This window comes from Brachyistius frenatus, unplaced genomic scaffold (genome assembly GCF_029030835.1).
Source record: "Brachyistius frenatus isolate BFR_SWC_R1_liver_20210118 unplaced genomic scaffold, ASM2903083v1 Contig_300, whole genome shotgun sequence".
NCBI classification, from domain to species: domain Eukaryota; kingdom Metazoa; phylum Chordata; class Actinopteri; family Embiotocidae; genus Brachyistius; species Brachyistius frenatus.
The window spans coordinates 321,735-337,083 of NW_027210899.1; the positions used below are offsets into that span (position 1 = coordinate 321,735).

The following is a 15,349-nucleotide window of genomic DNA, read 5'->3' on the forward strand; positions in this document are numbered from 1 at the left end:
TATTTCACTGTTCTGTTAATTTAACTGAGAAATCGTCAGTGTGGCTCTAATGATTTATGTCTGTCCTTTAGCACAAGTACTTGGAGTCATATCGCAAGCAGGTGGGTCACCACATCGGTGCCCACTGTGTCCAGGACGACCCTCTGCTCATGCTGGCTCTGAACTCAGCCAAGATCGCCAGTGACGCTCTGTACAAGAAGGACTTCAACAACTCCAAGACCAAGTTCAACCTGCCAGTGGACATGCTGCAGTTTGAACTGGCCAAGAAGTGCCAGATACAAGTCAATGACGACCGCTACAGAACCCGCCTGCACAACTGGACCTGCCTGCCAGATCAGAGCGACGTCATCCAGGCCCGCAAAGCTTACGATCTGCAAAGCAATGTGAGCACAAAAATTGGAACTAATTTATCACATTCATGCAATAAATTCATAGAAGGTTCTGTCTTCATTTTCTAACATGCATCTTGGTATCTGTGCGCAGTTCATTTACAAGGCTGATATGGAATGGATTCGTGGCTGCGGCTGGGTGGCTGCAGAATCTGTTGACCACGTGAAGGTCAGGAAGGCCCAGGAGATTCTCAACGAGGTATGTTTTTCCTGTATTACATTCAGGATTTGGATTTTGCTGTTCTTCCTCTGTTATCACTGTTGCCCGTTTTGTATCTTACCTTAATACTATAATATATTATTTCATTTACAGAGGCTTTACAAGAAAAATGCCAAAGACTGCTTTGGAAAATTCACACTGATTGTGGACCGCCCTGAGATCCTCTTGGCAAAGACGAATGCTGACAACCTCAGTGATGTATGTAAAACCTCACATTTAAATGGCTGATGTACAAAAGCATATTAATAAGTAATAATGAAATGTAAATCTTGTTGTTCTGTTTTCTTCTATAGCTGAAGTACAAAGAGACTTTCAATGCAGAGAAGGGTCATTACATTGGTTCAGAGGATACTCCTCAGCTGGCCCACAGCAGGGAGGTGTCCAAGAACATCAGTGAGGTAAAGTTAAATTATGAGCTGATTAATTCATCTTTTCATTTCTAATATTTGTTGTTTGTACAACACATGTTATATCAGCCTTTTCTTAACCTTTGTGCCTACTTTGTTTAATTTCAGAAATTATACAAATTGCAATGGGACGAGTCAAAGGCTACTGGCTACCAGCTGAACCAGGAATACATCCCACTGGTCTCCGGCAAGAAGGGCAGGGACATTGCTAGTGATGTGAGTATCTTAAGATTGCTTTATAGTTATGAGGGCTGCTAAAGCAAAAGACCATGGTAATGTTTTCCTCTGACTGTATGTAAAGAAAACTGAATCTTTTATTGTTTTGGATCCTATTAGGCCAAGTACAAGAATGCCCATGAGAAAGCCAAGGGTCACTACATGGCTGGAACTCTGGTGGACTTCCCTGAAGTGATGCGCTTGGTAGATCAGGAGAAGAACAAGGGGCTGGTAAGATATCGATTATAGTTTGTCCATCTATTTCATGCATAAACTGTGAAGGCATCTTTATACTTTTGCAAGGCACAAAAAAGGCAAGCCCGATTTTCGAAAAGTTACATTAAACAGATAACACTAGCAACACAAGATGTAGAGAATTCTTGTCAATAATAATAATAAAAAAAAGTTACATTTGTAAATAGATGGATTGAAGAGAATGATCATTTTCTAGTCAGAAGATCATCTTCTGTCTTAGCTGCATAGCAAACATAAGGGACTGTATATGGAAATACAGAGGAGGGGAAATTGTGTTAATTAACAAATTCATAATTCATTCTCTTTTTCACTTTAATCAAGGATAGAAGACATGTGGCTTGCTAGTTGTCTTTACGTTGTATTTTTAAGCTTTCAAATTGCTTTTATACCAGAGATTATGATTCAGTTTGTTCAACTTCACATCAGCTTAATTTCAGGTTGATCTGTTTCTCGTTGTCAAATCAATAACTTTCTATGATATGTGCATCTTTACAGAGGCTCTACCAGAAGGACTATCATCAAAACAAGACCAAGACCCACCTCCCATCCGACATCATCGCTAACAAGGTGGCCAAGCGGTGCCAGGACATGCTGAGCGACGTCCTCTACCGCACCTACCTGCACCAGTGGACCTGCCACCCTGATCAGGAGGACGTCATTCGTGCTCGCAAGACCAACGAGATTCTCAGTGATGTCGGTATTTCTTCTGTGCACATATGCTCCCTGCTTGTAATTGATTGTTGTGCAAAATCCTGTGACAAACGATTAAACAAACTCACATCAACTGCTTTGAAATTAGACACACAGGCAGTATACTCAGTATTTGTATATGTCATATGTGGTTGATTTATATTGTATAAAGGGTCTCTTATTTAAGAGTTATTTTCATATGCAAATCTTAGAGTCCTTCTCAATGTGAGACTTTTTTTTGGGCCCCTACAGTGTGTGTGATAAGCAGCTCTATCCAAAGACAAAAGATTATCACTGTCAGTAGTCATTAAAATATACATTCCAAACAATATTACATGAATCTCTCAGAGCAAGACGTTATACAAAAATCGAAATACCCTCTCCATTATTGAACATATAATTGTGGGCTGTTTCCTGTTATCATTCAACAGGTCTTCTACAAGGAAGACTTGAGCTGGATGAAGGGTATCGGCTGCTACGCCTGGGACACACCAGAGATCCTTCGTGCCAAGAAGTCCTACGAGCTGCAAAGTGAAGTGAGTATCAGCATGGACGACTTGTGAAACATTATTCATACTGTGTGGTTTATTCAGAAATGATCTGTGATAATTTACCTGTTTACTATACTCCCATATAGCTGAAATACAGAGACCAGGCCAAGAAAGAGTTCAACAATTACTCCATTGTGACAGACACCCCAGCTTATATGACTGCTGTCCTGGGTCACACCTGGGCCAGTGATGTGAGTGAGCTGCATTTTTAAAAGAGTATTTATAGTTTTTGAGTTTAAAAAAAACCTTCGTGAGTGTATTAATTCAATTTTGTCATTCACAGCTCAACTACAGGGAGGCATATCATAAGGAGAAGCACTTGTACACCACTGTTCTGGACACCTACGATTATGCCAAATGCCACAACTTCAAATACTTCTTCAGCAACGTAAGTGAGGATGAATATATCTTCATTTCTAGATTTAAGATATCTGATTTGTAAACGTCATGTTAACGTGCAATAACGTGTTCTCGACAGAAAAACTACACTGCTGCCTGGGACAAAGTCAAGGCAAAGAGCTACCACATTCCTCACGACTCCCACGCCCTGAAACACGCCAAAACGCAAAAGATTATTCTCAGCAATGTAAGTTCAACTCAGAGGCCAATAGATTTAATTCCTTATTATTACAATTTTGGGCTTTTCTTCACATCTGAGTTTGAATATTGATAATATGAATCATTTTGCCCCCTTAGGTGAAGTACAAGGAGGATTATGAGAAGTTCAAATCCCTCTACAGTCTACCCAAGTCACTCGAGGACGATCCTGCCACTGCTCGCTGCGTCAAGGCTGGAAAGCTGGTCCTTGATGTAAGTTAAATTTGTTTTATCTTCCACATGTCGGCAGATACAGGGGCTGCTCTGTAAGACAAGCTCAGTTTTAACAAACACTCATCCAGCTGTGTTAATTTATTGCGCATACACGGTGCGAGAAATGAACGAGCCATCTGTTGTCCGTCTGCACAGCGTCTGTACAAGGAGAATTATGAGAAGACCAAGGCCAAGAACCACATCCCTGCAGACATGCTGGAGATCCTGTCTGCCCGCAATACCCAGTCCACCGTCAGCGGGATCCACTACCGCAAGTTTCTGCATCAGTGGATGTGCCTGCCCGACATGCAGATGTACGTCCAAGCACGCAAAGTCAATGAACAGCTCAGTGACGTGAGTATCTCTCCTCAGCTTTCTATTCTGTGCTTGTTTCTGCATAGTTACACATAGATACAGATACAAGGGTACTGACACATTCATGTACAGTGAAAAATATTTTCATATTTTAACATAACTTGCGCTTTATTTGTCTTTATTATAAAAAAAAATATATATATATATTAAAATTCAAAGATATCACAAGGACTGGGCAAAATGGTTTTTGAATCATAAAAATGTCAGGTTTCAACCGTTTGCTATATAAACACATCACGTCGAAAATAACCTCACTTGTGTATCTCCTCCCCCAGATCTTCTACAAGGATGATCTGAACTGGCTGAAGGGCATCGGCTGCTACGCCTGGGACACACCGGAGATCCTCCGTGTCAAGAATGCTGGTCAACTTCAGAGCGAGGTCAGTCCATCCAATATTTTCCATTACTTATATAAAACCATTATTTTGGATCTTTTTTTTCTTCATATTCCTCTTTGGCATATAGCTTTTATTATCCTCCATTCTCTTCCTGTTTATCCTCAACAGACTTCTCACACTACATAATTATTTAATCATAACGACGCTGATTGTCATGTTGTTATTCCAGCACAAGTACAGAGCCAAAGGTGTGGAGGCCTTTAAGGAGTATTCTGTGGTGACGGATACTCCAGTGTACGAGACGGCCAAGCAGAACGCTGTGAACCTGAGCGATGTAAGTGACTGTATTTTGTTTTTAATATGTCATCATGGTTTTTCTCCATTTACTTAATTATCTTAACTGCCATATACATTACAAAGTATAAAATCCAGACCATACATCTAATTTATTTGTTCTTTTTCCAGCTGCACTACCGCTTCGATTACAACGCCAACATCAAGGGCACGAACACCGCTCCTGCTGTTACCATTGAGACAGAAAGAGCACGTCTGGCCAACTACATCCAGAGTGATGTAAGAGAATACTTCTTAATATCATTAAGCCATAACCATTACCATCTCACATGTAAAGTATTAATACTGTAATATTATCACATATTCTGGAGGGAAGGAGCACCCGACACATATAGACACTACTGTTTATGATATAGTGGGAAGTATTTTGAGATCTGTGACACACTTGGAAGATGTTAGACTAAATTTTCAATTCTGATATGAGAATTGTTGTAGTGGGCCGCGCATTATATTGCATTAATTTCACACTTAGTGCACTATGTGGCTGTTATCAAATGGGGGGTTATTTTAGATTTAGATCTTACTTTTTTAACTATTAAAAAAATATATAGTTAATGAATAAGTCTTTAATTTTGATACGATGATTCATAATCTGTACTCCTACTATTCCCTTGTTTCTAATTTTTTGACAGCCCTCTCTTAGTCATCTCCACCTATCCAGTAGCAGTAAAAAAGAACTGCAACACTACAAGTGCACAGGAGATACATTTATTTTCAAATTGGCTAAAAAAGCAGACAAATATCAACAAAATAAATTTAAAAAAAAGCTGTTTGGTTTACTTTTAAGAGTATACTGTCAGAGTTTTGACTTTGCTCATTCAGTAGGTGTATTCCCACATATTTATTGGTGTATATACAGTGTTACGGCATGTTTCTCAAGCTGAAAAACACCCCATCTCACCCTGTCTGTTGGCATCTCTCAGAACTCCTACAAGGAGGCCAACAAGAACTTCATGCCCACTGGTTACTCCCTGCCCCACGACACCCCGCTCATCAAGCAGGCGAAGATGAACACCGTCGTCACCAGCAACGTGAGTCTTTCCCAGTCTTAAAAATTCAAGTATCTCATTTTTATTTAAGTAATATTGCTAATCGCGTTTTGATGTTACTGAATCACAAACATTTGCTCTTATTTTGATAGTACAAATACAAGGAGGCCTATGAGATGATGAAGGCGAAGAACTACACTCTTCACCCACAGGGGGTCAACTTTGTTCTCGCAAGGAATGCGAACAAGCTCACCAATGACGTAAGATAACACACTGCCGGTATTGTTTAACCAGATTCATTAGTGTTGATGGAGATTTACGTTATAAACTTGAGATACTTTTATTGGACAGATTATTCTCATATATGGGCTGTTTGCTTCCCCAGCGTCTGTATCGTGAGGAGTACCAGAAGCAAAAGGACAAGATCCACACAACCTACCACACTCCTGATATCAAACAAGTCAAGATGAACCAGGAGCACCTCAGTGAGGTATGTGTTTATGTCATTCATGCTCCTATTCACGTTGTTTTATGGAGTTAAATATTTCATATTCATGCCACCTTTTTGTTCTCTTCTCATTCTAGCTTTGCTACAGAGAAAAATACAACAACACCAAGGGCCAGCTGATCTCTATGGCCGTAACGCCTGGGCTCATGCACTGCTACCACGTCAATGAGATCACCAGCGAGGTACGGCTAAAAAACAAATCATTCTGACACAAATCTTTACAAAATAAACTTTTTTACAGAAATGTTGTTTCAAATCCTTTTGTATTTTTAGCTGAAATACAAAGAGGATCTGCTGTGGATGAGAGGCATCGGCTGCTTCTTGTACGACACCCCGGAGATGATTCACGTCCGCAACATCAGGAATTTCAGGGTATGTTTTCCTTTTTAGATGGAATATGCCTTTATATTTCTATTCTTCGTCTTCAATGCATACTCAGCTTGTACCTGTGTCACTGCCATCATTTGTACGACCTGTTGTTCACTCTTATAGACAAACTATCCAGTGGAGGCGAAGAAGAACCTCAATACCTTCTCCGTGGTCCTGGACACACCGGAGTACACACGTGTGACTGAGCTGAAGACACACATGAGCAACGTGAGTTGTTTCCCAAACACACGATATCACATTATAATAGACTTCACATGATCAAACGACTTCACTGGAATAGCGTCCAGTAGCTTCTTTGGTTTTTCAGATAATGAATATTACATCAGGTTTGGTCGAGTTTTTGACTTTATCTGCTTCTCTCTTTTCAGCTGATCTACAAAGCCCAGAGTAAGGAGGAGATGGCTAAGGTCACCACCACCTTGGACAGTGTGGACATTCAGAGAGTAAAGTGGGCCCAGCAGCTGACCAACAAGGCAGGCCTAAATACAACCTTTCTCATTGGATGTACTGTAAATATGTATATTTTCTGATAATCTAATCGTTATTTTGTCCTTTACTCTTTAGTACAAGTACACAGATCTGGCATCGAAGGAGAGAGCTCATTACACTCCAGAAATGGAAACTCCAAATATGGGCCACGCTAGAAAAATGAAAGTGGTCCAGAGTGAGGTAAGTCTTCCCCTTCCTCATCTCTCCTTTATGTTTTTCCTTAGTATTTAGTTCAGTGCTTCCTTCGTTACCTCTCACCTCAGTAGAATTTAAAGTACAATAATAATTTGTGGTTTTATCAAATGACATTATGTATCATGGTTTCTCCTACAGAATAAAAGTCATTGTAAATGTTCTCAGTTAAGTCAGTTGTCAAAACTCTCTTCTGAAACAAATTGCTGATGTGTTTCATAAATAATTTCTTCCCTTAGAACAAATACAAAGAGCAGTATGAGAAGATGAAGCACAGGTACACTGCCATTGCTGATACACCTTCCCTGGTCCGTGCCAAGAAAGCTTACCTCCAGTCCAGTGATGTGAGTTTGCTCATTGAAATTACACCTTTGGTTTACTTTGAAGAAATATCATAACGTTAAAGTATTTTGAGTAAAATTTCGATATTAACTAGTAAGAATTTCAGGAAGGTAATGATGACATTTCTTCACCTCTTACAGTTTAAATATGGTTTTTGTTTGTTTGATTATAACTTTTTACCATACCACTAGATACTACCTGTACAAATCAGTGAAAAAATGTGTGGCTATTGCCTTTCAAAAATTATGACGGATAGAAATAAGATGCTATAAATACCCCTATATCGTATACATTTGGGTTTGATTAACATCTAACATATTTCTTCCTTCTTGTCTTCAGCTGCGTTACAAAGAAACCTTTGAGCTTGCCAAGGGCCATTACCACACAGTCAAGGATGCTCTGGACATCATCTGCCACCGCAGAGTCACTGATGACATCAGTGAGGTCAGCAATTCAATCAGCTGGTTCCTTATTTGTTATGAATGTCTTTACGCTTTTATGTTTAGACATTCCATTTTAAGATCATTTTCAGTTGAGCTCTTTCCTCTCTCTCACAGTTTCTCTCTCCATCTTTCTACCTCAGGTCAAATACAGAGAGAAGTACATCAACTCTCTGGGTACATGGAAGTCCATCCCTGACCGGCCTGAGTTCTTCTACAGCAAAATTGCCAATGATAACATCAGCAATGTTAGTAAATGATACAAAATGTCAAAATATTTACAATAGATAGAAGGACATGCAGTATAGCATCACTGACACACTATTCAAATTAAATCCCTTTTAATGTCTTATTATAGGTCAAGTACAAGGAGGACCTGGATTGGCTGAAGGGTATCGGCTGCTTCGTGTGGGACACACCTGAGCTGGTGCAGGCTGAGAAGAACAAGACGCTGTACAGTGAGGTGAAGGATCAATTAAATTCATAATCATCATCATCAATAATTGATAAAATATTGTACAAAATATTAGTTGTTTTTTTCATATGAAATAAAAGTCTTATGATGGCTGATATTAATATTACAAGTAATAATGCATCTATAGTTAGTCTTTGAAGGTGTGATATATTTTCTGCATTTTCCTAATAATATTATTTTGTTTTGCTAACAGAGACTGTACAAAGCCTCCTCTGAGAAGAACAGAGGAAACTTCAAGTATACTTCCGACACGCCGTTCTTCCAGGCCGCCAAGAACGCCTCCATCCTCATCAATGACGTGAGTCCCTTCATTCTTTAACTCAGTGCAGTAATTGATTCATTTAGTTTGTTGAATACCATTTGTAAAATAGACCATAAAATCCATAACCACATTTCTATGTCTTTGTGCATCTCTATTGGACTCTCAGCTTGGAGGTAAAATAATGTGACTTGGTATTATTTGATTATTGATTATAATGTTTATGACCATTTCTTTTTACGTGCAACTGTGAAATGTTTGAAACATGTCGATTGTTCTGTTTTTAACCTCCTTTTATTCCCTAAAAAGTTTCAACACATGACAGCCGCATTGTTTTTCTGGCCATTTGTTTCTAACTACCTTCTGACATTGTTGAGCAGAGGGCTTACACAGCTAATTACGTGAAGAGCAGGAATAAGTTCACCATAACTACTGAAGATCCTAGATACCAACTGGCCAGAGAGAACAACAAGATGAGCCAGGTAACCGTCCTGGTTGTGTCGTACGGCCAGCCTCCTGCCTCCACCGCCACCTCCGGTCCGGTCCTCCAGACCTCTGACTCTGGTGCATGAGGTTGCCGACAGACCTGCTGGTGGTTGTCGCATGGCTAAGACAGTTCTTCTGACTCCTAAAAATATCTCTTCTTCTCCTATCAGTCTCTGCCCTTTCTCTCTCTTTCTTTCTTTTCATCCCTCACAGGTTGTTGTAAAGAGCGCCACTCAAACAGCTGAAATGCTGCTTTGATTGAGCAAACTCTCCTTTATCTGTTCAATCAGAGAGACAGTTTAATCACGTTTTACTTTTAGTTAATATCCACTTTTTAAATTATAAATATGTCCAAACAAGCCGCTAAGCAGATGCTAATATTATTCAAACTTAGCAGCAGTGAAGATGATTTCTGTCGCTCTGAGAGTACAGATGAGGACAAACAACTCACTCGGATCTCCGGAGTTCTCCTCCAGTCCTCCCAGTGATACTGTTGTGTTTTTCACTCATGTCCTCAACTCTGGCATGCTGTGTGTGTGTGTTTGTTGTCGTTGTGTGTGGACAGGCCATGTATAAATCCAAAGCAAAGGATCTACTAAAGAATGGTTGCAATGAGCTGCTCCGCCCTGACATCCTCACGGCCCTTTACCAGTCCATTACGGGCAGTAAGGTAAACAGCCAGAGAGCAGTGAACTCTCCTGTCCACAAACAGGCAGATAATACACAGATAGAAGTCATCAGGTTACTTTGTTCCTCCCTGCTGTTTCATCATGGTCTCATCACATCAAATGCTCATCCTGTAGAAACTCTTTACATCCATTCAGTCCACTTAAAACTTCTACACATTCCACCTAATTTTTTTCCATGCTCTAATCTCTCCATAACTTGTTCACTTCATGATTACTGAAACTTTAACTTTTCACAGAATGCAGTGCAGAAGTTGTCCAACTGCATATCTACATATCAAGGGTCAGTAATGCAGCATATTGCAAGAACCAAAAGCCGCAGGCATCATTTGTCTCTACATTAGTCACCTGTCATACAGTTTCTAAACCGTTTTAATTCCTATAAAGTTTTGTTTTCAGATAGATTTAGTTTTTAGAATTAACCATTTTAGAAATACTTTACTTTCAATGTCTTCACTTTTGTAAACTTCTTTTTTATTAAAGCCACATTGTACATTACAGTATATCCGCCTCAGATTAAGTGATCTGTACATTCAGTCTGTACATACAGATGAACTGCTGGTCACCTTGAACCACGTGAGCACTGCAGACCTCCATGACCGAACAGTCGTAACACGTGTCCATGTCTTCATTTTCACCTGGAAGATAACTCCATCTATGTTTGTGTGTTTCTTGAAGCATGTTTTCACCACCCTCTGCATGGCACCATTTCACTCTGTAGACATGCTGTAGGTAGTGACAGGTTACACACTACACACACAGGTTACACACTACACACACAGGTTACACACTACACACACAGCTTACACACTACATGCTAGTTAATTGTTTCTGACTGTGTTCTGATGCTTTAAAAAAAAAAACTATCCAAGAAAAAACACAACCAAAAACAGTAAAAATAATAAAAATATAAATAAATAAATATAATATAAATATAATATAAATAAAAATAATAAAGTTAAGGTGAAAGACATTTTTTAAATCACTTGATTTAAAAAACTTTATTATGTAATAATAGTAGTATTTTTTTCTTAAAGTCGTGATGTCATCATCTGAATTGACTCTGGAGATGACATCATTTGATGCTAAAATGACACTTTGTCTATTGCTTTATTAAACGTCTTAATAATTTAGTAACATTATGCGAAGAGCGATTCAATGTGTCACCTCTTCTCTTGGATAGTTTTTGTCTTTACTTTAGTTGCATATATAGGAAAAAAAAAAGACAAGTTGTACGAATACACATAAAAAATAAAACGATTACTGTAGCAATTTCATTATATGTGATACTAACTTTTTTGTATTTACACGTCATCCTCCTCCATCAGTGGAAGTACAGGGAGCAGTATGAACGTGCCAAGGACAAGTTCACCTCTGTTCTGGAGACACCCGAGTATGAGGCCCACAAACGCAGCAAGAAGATCGGCGATGTAAGTTTTATTTCATGTCTCACTAAGTTTTATTTTGAGTTTTTTTTAAGGTAAAAAATTCCTCCTTGATATGTTGATTTGTTTTGAATTTCTTCTGACTGTGTGATGATTTGTCCTTAGATCATCTACAAGATGGAGTACAACAAGACCAAGGCGAAGGGATACACCTTGCCTTTTGACACTCCACACCAGCAGCACATGAAGAAAGTCAGGGAGCTCACCAGCAATGTAAGTCCCACTCAGACGGGCTGTGCTTTTAATGCTGTTTTCTTTTTCTGACTTCCTGACAGGAAGTCTGAAAATATAAAACATGTTTGTGTTTGATTGTGTGTTGTTGTTTTTTTATGTATCTTGCAGCTGAAGTACAGAGAGGTATATGAGAAGAGCAAGGCCCAGATCAACATGGACCCTGAGGCTCATGAGATTCGTGCTGCCAAGGAGGCCTACAAGAACATCAGCAATGTGAGCGTTTTTAGTGACAGTATCAGGAATTTATTCGTATTACCGATTCACTCAAACAGAACTGAACTTACCAGTAAATATTAATGATAAATTATTTTTATTTTATTTTTGTTTTTAGCTTGACTACAAAAAGAAGTATGAAGCAACCAAAAACAAGTGGATCTGGACCACAGACAGACCTGACTTTCTCAATGCTGCAAAGAACACCCTGCAGCAGAGTGATGTGAGTTGGAGCTTCTCCTTTAAATGTGTGATTTGAGGTTTTAGTTTTAGCGACATGCAACAACGTTGCTCTGATTTGTCTCCCATTATTTCCTCCTCAGGTTGAGTACAAGTATGACAAAGAGATGATGAAGGGCTGTGTGATTCCTGTGGCTAACGACAAGTACACACTCATGTACAAGAACAATTCTGAAATGGCCAGTTATGTAAGTTTTCCCTCTTTTTTTTAACTACGCTGTGATTAAATAAAATTATTAATGTTTAACTTCTTGTAAACTAATATTTTATTAATTATTTTTCATACAGGTGAAGTACAAACAGAAGTATGAAAAGTCGAAAGGCCAGTACGTGCCTGTTGTGGACACCCCTCAGATTCTCCATGCCAAGGCTGTGCGAACTATGACTTCAGAGGTAAGAGCCCTTCTGTAGAAAATGTGTACACCTTTGAGAAATCTTTGTCAGGTAAAGTAAAAATAAGACCGAAACAGGTGTTGTTATGTCTGAAACAATTTGTGTGTTCTCTATATTCTCCCTTAGAGCAAATACAAGCAGGCCAGTAAGAAGGGAATGCAGTCTGGTTCATTCACCACCCTGTCTGAGACTCGTGACACCGCCCACAGCAAGGAGATCAACAAGCTTGTCAGCGGGGTACAACTATCTCATATGTTTTACAAAATGAGCATCATCCTGGAGTATTTCTGTGCAGCTGGCCCTGATGTTCTGCTCTCTCGTTACAGAAATTGTACAAAGCCAAGTTTGAGAAGGAAAAGGGCAAGTCAGTGTATAACAACATGATCGTGCCACCTGATGTTCAGCATGCCATGGATGTGGCCAAGAATCAGAGCAACGTGAGTCATTCCCACAGCTGTGCTAAACTCAGCTTTTAATAATCTAATTCACAAGCAAGTTTCACAGCTTCTCTAATTCACCTCTTGGGGCGACAGTCAGGATTTGGTACATAATATTCTCTCTGCGCTTCTGTCCAACTCCACAGGTTGCCTACAAGAAAGATGCCAAAGCCAACTTGCACTACACCCCTATAGTCGACCGTCCCGACATCAGGAAGGCTACCCAGGCTGCCAAACTAATCAGTGAGGTAAATGCGTAAAAGTATTTGTAGGTTAAAAATTAGGTAACGTTTTTGCCTCTGATTTTCCCTCCTACAGGTCACATAGCTCTAGACTCACCATGAAACAGATATTTGCATATAAATAATTTCCAAGTCTCAACTGCTCATTTCAAATTATTAGGCCTTTTACTGAACCGCTAAGAGGAAATGAGGTGCAAATATGATGCATTGTCATAGTCCTCCAAAATCCCCAGTACAACCATTAAGTAAATATAATTATTGAAAAATTGTTGTATATTAAACAATTTGACTGAAAAATTACAATACAACAATAATTGCCTAGAACTAGAAATAAACAACAAATAGACAGCCAGGACCACATGCCCGTCACTGTAGTCTGTTATGGTCCACTGATTGTTGTTTGGTCTTTGGACGGTCATCAGGTTGGCTACCGTGAAAAGGCCCGTGAAGAGGCCAGCCGTGGAGGTTCTCTGGCCCACCGCCCAGACATCGCCTTGGCAACCGAGGTGTCCAAGCTGACCAGCCAGGTACCCCGAAGCAAATTAACCATCTGTCTCATGAAGCCCTGAGCCAGTCCGGTTGCTTTCCCACTGGTTCCTTCCAATTACCCGCAACTAGAAGACATTTCCTTTGTTTATTTATTCATTCATTTACTTATAAGATTGCTGGAATCCATCAGAGGCAGCGACATTACACCACCAAAGATCCGCTGCCCGGATTTGATTGTGAGATCAGCTTCCAGAAGCTAATATTGAAGACGAGTATTGCTGTGTTTGACGCTATGCAGCCATCCTGTTGGCCTAATGAAACAACTAGCAGCTCTTCCATAGCGCTTCATCTGCCATCCTGCATTATAATCCATGTCTTAATCTGTCACTGACTCCATTAAGTACATGTCATTGTCCATGTCCCACCTCCATCCTTAAACCTGTTCTCCTCCTCCATCCTTCTGTACTTTACTCCTGCTTCCGAATCTCTTTCCTTTCTCTACTCTACTTCCATAAAGCCCTAGTCTGTGTGTTCTCATCCCTCCATCTCACTGCGCTTCGTAGGTGGAGGCCAAGACCTCCCTCCATGGAGCAGCTTCCTATGATACCCCCCAGATGCGCCACATTAAGAAAATGAGTGCAGTGACTAGTGATGTAAGGAGGTTCACGCCCTGAAACTGAAGGGCTGCTGCTACATGTCTGTCTCCTCTGTCTTTATGTTCCTGTCCTGTAAACCCATAAACTGACTGAGTAGTGAATCCTGATTTGACTACCAGGTTCACTAAGCCTTTAATACAATCCATGTAGAACATTTATAAAAATGCCGATTCACATGATCAAATCTTACAAAGTTATGATTTCTATTTGGCTTCACACTTTTTTGTGCAGTTTAGCATTGTGTGCAGCCTCTGCTTTTGTGACAAGCTGCACTTCAATTGCTTTATTCAAGTGCATTACTGCTAATATTGTATGTTTATTTATATGCTCATAATTTCCCCTGGGTCTCTCAGTCAGTGTGTCTGTCTCTGAGTGTTGAAATAGTAGATTTCTCTGTAAAAGAACAAACTGTTGCACCTGAATTCTTCTTGAAAACATGTGTATATCCAGTAGTTATCTGATGTGAACACTAGAAGGCAGTGTAAGCCCTACACATGTGGTAACAGTGAAGATTAATACTTTCTTATTACTAGATATACACATGTTTTTTGTGTTAGATTTTTCTAATACACTGTTTAAGTAAGTAAGTCTCACCTTCTCCCTGAAGCTGGTTGATCTGTGGACTGAAAGAAAACAAACCTCTTCCCTGAAATATGACCACTATCACACTCTTTCATCTATAATTATGAAATAGGAAGTCCATGTGTGTGTTTGTTTATCGCAGAATGCTGTATTTGTTTACACTCAAATGCATCTTGTTTGATCAGATCAAAAGTGGATAGCTTTGAGCAGCAAAAATACGTTCTGAAAAGAAGAGGGAAGTATTCAACACTGCAAGCTACCATACTGTGTGGTGTTAACTTTAACAATTTGTAAGTATTACTGAGTTGCATCTCAGGTCCAGAAACAATATTTCCACTTCACAGGTTAGGAACAATCCGAAACAGATCAAATCAAATGCTAGCAGATAAGTGAAATTGATTGAATGGGATGCATTTTAATGTCAACAATGAACTGGAATCCTTCTCAAATGAATCTAAGCACAGTAGGTCTGAACAGGGCGTCAAGGCGTCTCCACACCTGGACAGTTTTGTCTAATTTTTAAAGAGCCTGTCGTATTAAAGTGATTGTTAGAATAA

General features: G+C 39.5%; 1 protein-coding gene across 2 annotated transcripts in view; it reads left to right on the forward strand.

Moving 5' to 3' along the window:
- neb (nebulin) overlaps positions 1-15,349 on the forward strand; it is a 57,341-nt gene that overhangs the window by 32,522 nt on the left and 9,470 nt on the right. Inside the window, exons 79-119 of one of the 2 annotated variants that reach the window (XM_069722681.1) lie at positions 72-383; positions 484-588; positions 703-807; positions 903-1,007; positions 1,125-1,232; positions 1,353-1,463; positions 1,983-2,180; positions 2,609-2,713; positions 2,815-2,919; positions 3,012-3,116; positions 3,207-3,314; positions 3,425-3,538; positions 3,695-3,892; positions 4,189-4,293; positions 4,481-4,585; positions 4,717-4,824; positions 5,529-5,636; positions 5,747-5,854; positions 5,980-6,084; positions 6,180-6,284; positions 6,376-6,474; positions 6,595-6,699; positions 6,861-6,965; positions 7,057-7,161; positions 7,413-7,517; positions 7,855-7,959; positions 8,099-8,203; positions 8,314-8,418; positions 8,624-8,728; positions 9,741-9,845; positions 11,190-11,291; positions 11,412-11,519; positions 11,649-11,753; positions 11,872-11,976; positions 12,077-12,181; positions 12,282-12,386; positions 12,513-12,623; positions 12,713-12,823; positions 12,970-13,071; positions 13,488-13,592; positions 14,118-14,207. In XM_069722681.1, the coding sequence (XP_069578782.1) occupies positions 72-383; positions 484-588; positions 703-807; positions 903-1,007; positions 1,125-1,232; positions 1,353-1,463; positions 1,983-2,180; positions 2,609-2,713; positions 2,815-2,919; positions 3,012-3,116; positions 3,207-3,314; positions 3,425-3,538; positions 3,695-3,892; positions 4,189-4,293; positions 4,481-4,585; positions 4,717-4,824; positions 5,529-5,636; positions 5,747-5,854; positions 5,980-6,084; positions 6,180-6,284; positions 6,376-6,474; positions 6,595-6,699; positions 6,861-6,965; positions 7,057-7,161; positions 7,413-7,517; positions 7,855-7,959; positions 8,099-8,203; positions 8,314-8,418; positions 8,624-8,728; positions 9,741-9,845; positions 11,190-11,291; positions 11,412-11,519; positions 11,649-11,753; positions 11,872-11,976; positions 12,077-12,181; positions 12,282-12,386; positions 12,513-12,623; positions 12,713-12,823; positions 12,970-13,071; positions 13,488-13,592; positions 14,118-14,207 (4,716 nt within the window). The remainder of the gene's footprint in view (positions 1-71; positions 384-483; positions 589-702; positions 808-902; positions 1,008-1,124; positions 1,233-1,352; positions 1,464-1,982; positions 2,181-2,608; positions 2,714-2,814; positions 2,920-3,011; positions 3,117-3,206; positions 3,315-3,424; positions 3,539-3,694; positions 3,893-4,188; positions 4,294-4,480; positions 4,586-4,716; positions 4,825-5,528; positions 5,637-5,746; positions 5,855-5,979; positions 6,085-6,179; positions 6,285-6,375; positions 6,475-6,594; positions 6,700-6,860; positions 6,966-7,056; positions 7,162-7,412; positions 7,518-7,854; positions 7,960-8,098; positions 8,204-8,313; positions 8,419-8,623; positions 8,729-9,740; positions 9,846-11,189; positions 11,292-11,411; positions 11,520-11,648; positions 11,754-11,871; positions 11,977-12,076; positions 12,182-12,281; positions 12,387-12,512; positions 12,624-12,712; positions 12,824-12,969; positions 13,072-13,487; positions 13,593-14,117; positions 14,208-15,349) is intronic. The other variant, XM_069722682.1, reaches the window with a different exon arrangement.